Here is a 9,941-nt window from a genome sequence, read left to right on the forward strand (position 1 = left end):
CGTGTACTAACCTCGAAAGCTGCATTAAGTACTGCTATTGTAATTGGCTCGATAATTATTCGAAATAAACATGTCAGATATCAGACTCACGTATCTGACTCAGGATTGCCTGGCACTTAGGTGAGAGACCGTCAAATAAATCAAACGAGGTCGCAAATATAACCTAAAATCCTTAGAGCTAGTATTCTACCTCGATTCTTTCTTTCATCTTACTTCGCAAACTACGCTTCAATTAAATACAAATGAAAGAGAGTTATTCGATGCTTGATAGAAGGGATACTTTCCTGAAGGGTACCAGTGGCAGACCGACATGAAATTCGAGAGGATTAGGTTAGGGTAAGGGTGAAACCAAAATAAAAATTTTAATTTTAAATACTTATAAATTACTGGGATATTAATCGAGATACTTTTCATACATATCGAATTCTATTTGTACACGTGAATATGCATTCTGATTAATTTTATCCTATATAATCACTAGGAATTTTTCAAGTCCCCATATGGAAGCCATTTGCATTGTCTGGTAGATTTGTTAAACGTATTTCTACAATAGAAAAATCCAAATTGTGAGAAATAAATTTTTCTTCACGAAATATTAAATTTTATATAAAAATTCATAATATTTAAACATCCCCAAGGGAATATTAATTTCTTTTAAACTAGATAAAACGAAACGTTTGCCTATAGGTTCCATCTTGCCATCGTTCTCTCCATTTTCCTTCATTTAACGAGAATAGAATTTTAATTATACAACAATTATGAATTACCAGGTATGAAAACATTATTATGAATATTCGAAGGTAAAGTTTTCTATATTTTGGATCGATGAATTTCACAGATGTTTCTCAAATTTTCTGTCGATCGGCCATTTTGGTGCCTTCCAGAAGTACAGTCGATGGAATATATTATTAGCTAGTACTGAACTCTCGAGCAAAGGTTAGCAACCCTTGACCCTTGCACTCCAACATTTTTGTACCCCTTTTGTAGAATGATCAACGACTCGCGAAGTGCGCAACGAATGCGGGACTTTTCTAAATGGTAAAACGGGACAAGTAGTGCAGGACACTCGGAAGTCGCCGAGCTACTCTTGAAGATTAATACGACCCGTAATAAATAGTAATAAAGCCCTTTTCAGCCCGACGAGGGCCTCGTCGAGTAACTTTGTTAAGTTCGCGGCAAATAAATTGCCGGATGATTTTAAATTTTAATTACTCGGCTGAGAACTCGTTAGACATCTTTTTCCTTTTTTTTCTCTCTCCTTTTTACAAAACACCGTGCCTCTTCAGCTTTTAATTACACTCCGTCGAACTTCCGGCGGCTTGTTAACGCTTCCGAAGATGCCACTGTCGTTACACTCTATAGGCTGAATATAAATAGATCCTTCCTCGTAACTGATCGAAATTTTTCTACCTTTTCCCCTAGGTCAGGAATAATTTAATACCGCACGAAAATGCGAAAATTAACCTACGCGTTCTATCTTTTATATATTCGCCTATTTTTATGCCATAAGTGTAACTCATTGAAATCTCTTTTCCTTTCCTATGAAAATTTTCATTAACCTTTTGTAATTATTGCTAAGAATTAAATTTTTAAACTAAATTTTAAAAAATTACAAATTTTCTCACGTGTTCTGTCTTTTTAATATTTTTCTGTTTTTACAGAAAAAATTTCGAGCTTGAAAGAACACGTTAATCTATTGGAGTGCAAGGTTCAAAGGGTGGCAAATTATAGACTGAAAAGGAAGAAGCAAGTAAAATTCTGTCCCGACGAATTATCATCTAAATAGTCGTATACTAATCTTCGCAAGCAATCGCTTAGATCGCAGTTTAAAAAGAAATATCCTTAAAAAAATAGAATGGAAATCCAAGCGCGTCGAACGCCTCTCGCGCTTCTCCACTTTCAAACACACTTTCTCTCTCACTCACTCTTTCATCCTTCCTCTCTTGCCAACGTATATAAAATATGTTATCGATTATTTTCATTTCCCCTTATAAATCCGCCCCTGTACCCGCGAGACGCAAAGCTGAAATTTCGCCTCTCGCAAATTCGTCACCGATATCCCGCAGTACCACGGACAAAATGGCGAATGGTTGAGGTTCTTCCTCGACCGCATTCCGCGTTTATTCTCGAAACATTTCAACGTAAACCATCGCGTTGATAAACGCCTTCGAAAGGAACGAACCAAGAAAATAAAAAGTCTCGAATTCGTAACGCAAAAGCGTCCGAAATTTCGATTCAAACGCGCGACTTAAGATCGCCACCTGATCAGTTCCCTAACCTCGAAACTGCACGCTTCGTTGCTCCGCGCATGCGCGTACGCGTGACCATTGATTGCTTTCCGAAACGACACTCGCAAATTGACCGAGACAAGTACCAAAGCAGTCGTTTCCATAGTAAAATACCGTGTCAAAGAGTGTGCAATGCCCGCTGGGACTAGAATCGTCACGGTGATTACAAAATGGCGACTGCAGCAAAATGTCGGACACGCGACCCACGGTACAACGCTGGAATAGCGCTATTTGTAAGAAAATAACAACGGATCCTTAACGATTAACAATGATCTCGATATAACCAACAATGTATAAAGCGCTTAATCGTAATTTGCTTAAAAGATGGATCAAAAATCGAGGAAAGTAAGCGTGATCTTTTTTCACGATCGAATGAAATTATTTTCTCGAGACTATTTTTCCATTCTATAAGTCTTCGTAAGAGTGAAAATAATTCGGTACATCGGTAACGTGCCAGATATTAAACAGTATATTTTTTCCTTTTTCTCGTTTTTTAAATATATCGATACATGCTCTCCGGCAAGCTTCCTAGTGCTTGCGGATTCGCAGATTGAGTCGTTCAACGATGGAACATAAGGTATCACGCGAATTGTAAATGACAAAGATGATGTCACATGAAAATTATTTTAAATCGTAAGAAAAATTGTTAGATCGATCTTCGTAACATATCCTTCAGGTGTAATTTCGAGTGCAATAATTGAAGTGTCAGTTGTCCGGTTTGACACCATTTTCCCTAACATTAATAGTGCAAAAAGATGTATAAAATTGTAACGTTAAAAAATGCGATTCGAGTACAAAAGAACGGAATTGAAAAATTGAAAAATCTTTCCAAAAGCAAGCAGTGCTGGGGAATCGATCGACGAGTGTTCTGATTCTCTCAATTGATCCAATGATTATAACTATAGTAAAAAGGAACAAATAATAATAACAATAATACTTCACTCCTGCATCGTTGATCAATAACAAGAACGATCGAAAAGATTCGATGAAAAATAAAATAAATATTTATTCAAAATTAACAAAGTGTATATAGATATATGTATTTCTTTACGTTCTTTTTACAAACATTTCCATTCTCTTCCATGTCCATATCAAAAACATCATAACCTATACTGTTATATTTCATGATTATACCGGAGGAAAGCAAATGCAATTCATGAACGTTATTTAAAGCTCATAAATCTGGTATCAATCCAGGTACAATAAGTCCTAACATTTCTAAATTCAAAAAACAAAAAATATTTTCAAATTCCCTTCGTTACATACCCACTACAGTTTGTACTTCTCATCAATCCCAAAATACAACCAAAGTAACAAATAAAACAAACTATAGCTCGTTATAAAATATTTCTCATAAAAAAAATATTTCTTCCAAAATGAACCCCATCTTTAATCCCTCCGTTGCTTCACTGAACTTCGATCGTGTGCAATGATAATCCCGTTATTGTCAAATGTTCAATCTCCAATTCATATTTCGAAACTTAATTCACGCGAAACTACTATTCACAAATCCGCCATTTTTCCACGAATTCTATATACCAATTTAAAATAATTACTAACCTGCTAAAGAAAAATTAATAATTAACACCAGAACTACCAATATACGCGTAATATACAAAGATAATGATAAATAAAATGGTACAACGAAAATAAATATATTCGCCATAGAATAAAAATTAATGTCAGCAAAGATCCCGCATATCATCGGTAACTGCGAAAATAAAACGTCTTTTGACCACCCTGGTAGTTCTAGTGCCTTTGAGGTTACTTTGTAATTTAGTTACCTAGTAACTTTGAGGTTAGGTATCGATTCGAGCCCGATCAACTCGATATCAACCGAGCGACGAAGAAAACTTCGTTGAGATAGATAGCTACGAAAAGAAATGAACGTATTCCCTTCCACGAATATCGAAACTCATAAGATCCGTGATCTGATTGGCGGAAGCTGTCCCCAGCACTGCGGGAAACAGAAATCCTAGTCGCGGTTGGTCGCGCAACCGATCGGGACATTCTCGCGCATTCTAAAGCTCTGAATGTTCTCGTAGGCGTGTACGTTCTTGTTGTTGTTGATGTAGCTGTTGATGTTGTTGCTGTTAGCCGTGCTACTAACGCGACTGGCGCCGTTACTACCGCGATTGTTAGTAGCAGTATTAGTACGTTTAGCAGTAAGGCAGGGGCCGCATCGGATTGGCATGGGTCGAGCAGCAACGAGACAGTCAACTATCTGTCTTACAGTAGGCATGCAGGTTTTGCTGTACCCTGGAAAACACATATCACATGCTCCATCAGAACCGAACCACACATCGACTTCTATCACGCCATCGTGGGCTTCCGCCTTCCTTTCGCGTTGATCCCCGATAAACGCGACGACCACGGGTTTCGAGTCGGGCAAAAATTGAGAAAGAGACGTGGAACCATTGCCTTTTTAACACGCTCGCACCTGGGTCCGGTGAGAGCCGAGGTCGATCGAGCCGCGATCGCCATTTGGCCAAGGGGATCTAAGAAGAGGGCGCTCGCGTGGTGCGTAATGGCGGAACATGTCTGCGAGTCCTCTGTTCCAAAAATGGGAATTCCCATGTAAAACGCGACGGAATGGAAGTGAAACGACGTGACGAAATCGATTCGCGACGGGGAAATTACCGCCGAGAATTGGAATTTGTCAAAATCGGTGAAACCGAGTTGGAAAGATCTTCGAATTATCGAATTATTCGCTTCCTCTCGGCTTCTCTTGTTAGATCACCCTTGAATTTCTAAGAAAAGATTCGCGTGAATTCGAAAATTCTTAAGTACTCGAAAATCGAGCCGATACTACGTTACGCGCCATTTGCAATTTTACTTTCAAACAACATTGAAATGCTAATAATACTGAACACTTGAATACGCGTAATAATACTGGTTTTGTACATCGAGATTTGAGCTTACTTCGCTTTCTTCAGACTCCTTCTTCGATCTCTTTCTTCAATTTTTAGGAACACTTCGCGGTTACGACTATGAATGAGAAACGATTTTGGACACGAGGACTGTCGTCCGACAGAGCGATTGCATGATAGAAGTCGTGATATGGCCAAACACATTTCACATGTCTCACGAAATAATCGAAAAATACAGACAACAAAGAAACGAACGATACAGGAATAGAAAAAAGAAGCGGAATTGGTCCAAAAAAGATACAAGGGCGGCCTAAGGCCGTTTTAGTCGCACTCAGGAAGCACTTTTCGTGAATTAACCCTTTGCGGTCGAAGGCCGGCATATTTCCAGGTAACCGTGTTACATTTAACAATAAATATAATAATTTTCCATTAACAAGAATTATTTTCGTTACAAAAATAAATATATCTTCTCTAATAAAAAAAGAAGAAAAAAAATCGATTGAATTCGGAACTTGGAAAAAAAGAATTGTTTAAAAATAGCGTCCCCAAAGGGTTAAACAATCAACACCGTCAGCTTGAGCATATTTCTCGCCACCTTCGTCTATCTACGTTACTATATAAATAACAAGAGCAAAGAATCTGCTCGAAGGGGTTAGGGGTAGTGTACAAAAATTAGGCTTGCGCATCAAGACTAATAAAATAACAGGGCCGTGATAGAAAGGAGGTTGGTGGTGATCGAAAAAAGAAGAAACACGTCCTTGTCAACTAAATACAAAAGAAAAGAAAGTGAAAAGAATCGCTTCTCGCAAGGTCATTCGCAAACACGATGCTTCTCGACAGTGGCGCCGCCAGTGAGCGCGGCTGCTGGTAGAACAATGGAAATTAGGCACTATGAAAACACAGGTACGCCTAAGAAGCTCAGGCATTAATATCAAACAACGATTCGTTTCCATTGCACCTAAGCGTACTTGCAATCGAGTCTTGTGTATCTCATCGGGGTCGATAATTTGAGCAAACTCTTCATCGATAAAAATATTTTAAAAAAAAATAGAAAAATAAAAAAGAGGGGAGAAAAGTGTCGAGTAAAAAAGAAATCGAGTTACAAAAGATTTCTCTCGCATAGTTTCTCGTCAACCCGAACGATTTCATCACAGTTAGATGCAGTGGAGTAATTCGTGGATATTTTTGAAAAAATATTCGCAACAAGACAGCAATTACCATCGCCGGAGGGATTTCTCAAAGCGAGATTTACGACAAAGAGAGAGGCGCATGACACCGTGCATATAGAAGATACAAAAGAGATACGAGGAAAAATAAAGAAATAAATAAAAAAGAAAAGAGAGGTTAAAAGAACTGCTTGTAATATACTTATAGAGATCTCTCGAGAAAGAGAACGGGTTCGATGTGCGACAGTGACGGAATCAAGGAACGTTTTTCTCTCTCTCCCTTCTCGATCTCCCTTTGGATCGCTTTTTGTCGTGAACGTATCGACGATTTAAACTATCATACAGAGATATGCCTTTCGAAAGAGTAAAAAACACGATATCTACAAAGGTATCAAAAAACAATTGGCACGTTCTCAATAAAAATTGTTTGGCAGAGGTGTGTATGTATGTATGTGTAAACCGTGATCAATTGTATAGTTCCGTCGCGCAAGTAAGACAGCGTGTCGTTCAGTTACTGAACTATACACTCTAGCGACATCTCGAGTTCGAAACGGAATCGCGCATTTCGATCGAATATTCTACCCTATCCCTTCCATAACCTCTCTTCCACCTCTTTATCAGACGACGAAACGTAAACTGAGATCAGCAGGTTCCATTAGAAGCGACATTAATTAATCACGTTCTCCCCGATCGATGTATCGCAGCCCATCGTAACGCATCGCTTATGTAGTTTGTATAGAATACATTATAGTTAGTCGAAACCATTCTTCTTTCGTATAATATTGACGAGTTAATTGTAGGATTGTCTCGATAATTTACTGTTCTCGGTGCTCGTGCATTTCCAGAACTTGTTTCTTCTTAAATCTTTGTTATCTTACTACCATATATATGTCTTAATCTTTTGAGCTTCTTTTTAATACTGATCCGTCTCACTCTTAAATCTCTCCATTTTCAACAGCTCTTAATCAGTTCGTTAACGCAATAATAATAATAATAATATATATATATATGTATATAATATCATTTTCTCTGGCTGTCTACAGGAGTTTCTTTAACGCTTGTGACCTCTCGTATGCATATCATTATAGAACTCTTTTCCTATTCATGGCCATCAACGTGTAGTTCAACAATGCCATCCATTACATGTGAGATCCATTTCCATTCTCCTTTCTTCTTTATACAGTACTTTTTAAATTTTTCTTAAAGAGTCTCTTCGCGTGAACGTCGTCGTTATTAATTAAATAGAATCTGTGAGTAGGATGAAATTGTAACATTTTTGGCATTTTTTTCCTCGGAAAAGAACCTGTTTCCCGAGTTATAAATATATATGTATACATATATATATTTAAGAAATATATATGCATATATTTCTTTTTAATATAGATACGTATATTCGTTAACTAGGTCTCTATTATAATGTGAAAAATCTTGTGTCTGTTGAAGACGATATATCGGTCAGAATTATCACAAGAGAGTCGATAAGTCTGCATCCTAGGGTTTGCAGTTGGCCTAACGAGAGTTCAATCTAATCTGTGTCGTGTATAATATAATATATGTATATATATATTTTGTAACTTCTTTTTGTTTCTGTAACTAATGTGAGCGATTTTCCTCGAACAAATTACGTTCCTCCGTGTTCGTTGAATTCCTATATCTCCCCATTACAGAGCAGTTTCCTTCTCGCTGATAATTTTAATATTATGCTTGGTCAGTATTATCTTCACAGTCTCGTTGTCCCTGACTTTCGGCTTTCCTATCCAGTTCATGCCTTCCTGTATGTCATCCTCTCTTCCTAGGTTTTCCACCAGCGAGTCTAAATTATCCGTTGACGTGTCCATGTATCGAACATTATCCGCAGACCTCTGCAACGATTTGCATCTTCTAGAGCTCTTGGAAGCACGTATGTTATCCGCTGATCCTATCAGCTTGTTGTTCTTCGGCCTAAGTACCTTGTCGTTGCTTCTGGAAGACGATTTTGCTAATTGAAGGTTATCCACTGACGAATAACGCCGTTTATCCTGAGTAACATTAGTCGGATCCTCGGTTGGCTTCTTCCTGAATAAGGATCCCTTGCGATTCATGCGTCTGGAGCCACTGGACAGGATAGCTAGCTCGTCCTTAGGAATAAAATATTTGTCACGTGATTTCTTTTTGGTAACAGCCGAATCAGAGATATTGAAAGACTTGGATAATTGCTTGTCACCACTTTGCTCGCCCAACTTCCGTTCGTCCATCGACTCTGGGCCGCTCTGGAAGCCGCAGTTCTCGATTTCGAAGCTGTCCTCGTCCAGAGATGGGTCGGTCACCATGCTGTCGCCGATTCTGGAGCTGTCTCTGGGAAAGCTTCTGGAAGAAGACTCGAACGCTCTGCCCTGGGTCGAGTCTCTCGGATGCCTAGTGGAAGTGTACGACCTCGACTCCTGATCCGGATTGAACGTGGCGCAGATCTCGTTGCAGATCTCGCACACCTTGCACATCTGGTCGCACTCGGTCGTCGAGATCAGCTTTCGGTCCAGGGTATCGGTCGATTCCTGCAAATTCCAAGAACTACAAATATCGCACTCGGTGGAATCTTCATCCACAATGGAACTGCAATTGGAACGCAGAATTACATCCTCGTTCCCCATTATTTCTTCGGTTCTCAGAGACAATTCGTTCACGTAGCAACAGACAGAGCAGAATTCGTCAGTCTGCATGTCCAGTTCGTTCGCAGTGATCAACTGAGAAGTACTATCAGCCTTGGAAGCATTCTCGTAACATACTTCTTGAATCTTCTTAATGGACTCGTAGCTCTTGGACTTCTTCGAGAACATCTCGTCGGTCTTCGATCTTCGTCTAGAAATCGTTCTAGAATCATTAGTAGCGATCACAGAGTCGAGACTTCCTTTCAGAGGTGCATCGTATCGTTTCGCTTTCTTGGTTCTTTCATCGCTGATCGTCGCGGACTCGTGAATCTTCGAATTGCTGGCTGCTTTCTGACCGTTTGATCGGGACTTCCCTTCCTTCCTAGGACTCTTCGATCTCGACGAGGATGCTTTCGAGGATTTCGATACAGTCTTGTAGAACGTTTCTTCCGACTGTGTGCCTGAATCCGCGCTCTTCTTCTCCACCTTTTCGCTCTCTTTGCCTCTCTTCTCCTCGACTTCGTTGTTATATATCCGCATTTGACCGTTCTTCGTCTTCCTAGGACTCTTGCGCGCGTTCACCACGGACTTCACGTATTTGCCATCAATTTCCAGACTCACGTCCCGTTTCGAGGACTTCTCGTCTAGGGCCAAGGAATCGTCAGAGCCTTCCTTCGCGTTCTCTGTTTCGTCGTCGACTATCTCCTGTATCTTCACGGTGCTCTCGTCGCTCACAGACGATGGAACAGGTGACTGTACCAAGAGACTCAATTTGTCGATGCTTCCATCGGAGTCACCTTTGTATATCGTGATCTCTCCTTTAGTCGATACTCCATTTTCCTCGACGATCAACGTCGCACCTTCCTTATCGAAAGGATTGTGAATCATCGCGCTGACTAACACCAACACCTGCGTATTAGAGCATCGAACGCTGTCGTTAGAGTAGTCCTGATCGTGGATCTCATCGCTTCCCTTCCGATTCCCTTCCTGCTG

General features: G+C 39.7%; 2 protein-coding genes across 2 annotated transcripts in view; both read right to left on the reverse strand.

Moving 5' to 3' along the window:
• Positions 1-3,555: 3,555 nt before the first annotated feature.
• Positions 3,556-9,941, reverse strand: part of LOC108552161 (probable serine/threonine-protein kinase DDB_G0279719) — a 6,942-nt gene continuing 556 nt past the window's right edge. The window contains exon 2 of the mRNA XM_017906575.1: positions 3,556-4,547. Within this exon, the coding sequence (XP_017762064.1) occupies positions 4,264-4,530 (267 nt within the window). The 5' untranslated portion in view covers positions 4,531-4,547 and the 3' untranslated portion in view covers positions 3,556-4,263. The remainder of the gene's footprint in view (positions 4,548-9,941) is intronic.
• Positions 7,986-9,941, reverse strand: part of Nmnat (nicotinamide mononucleotide adenylyltransferase) — a 5,489-nt gene continuing 3,533 nt past the window's right edge. Inside the window, exon 5 of the mRNA XM_017906572.1 lies at positions 7,986-9,941. This exon is cut by the window's right edge and continues 853 nt beyond it. Coding sequence (XP_017762061.1) covers positions 7,986-9,941 — 1,956 coding nt within the window.

Source organism: Eufriesea mexicana, unplaced genomic scaffold (assembly GCF_001483705.2).
Source record: "Eufriesea mexicana isolate 0111107269 unplaced genomic scaffold, ASM148370v2 scaffold5561, whole genome shotgun sequence".
In the NCBI taxonomy this organism is placed as follows: domain Eukaryota; kingdom Metazoa; phylum Arthropoda; class Insecta; order Hymenoptera; family Apidae; genus Eufriesea; species Eufriesea mexicana.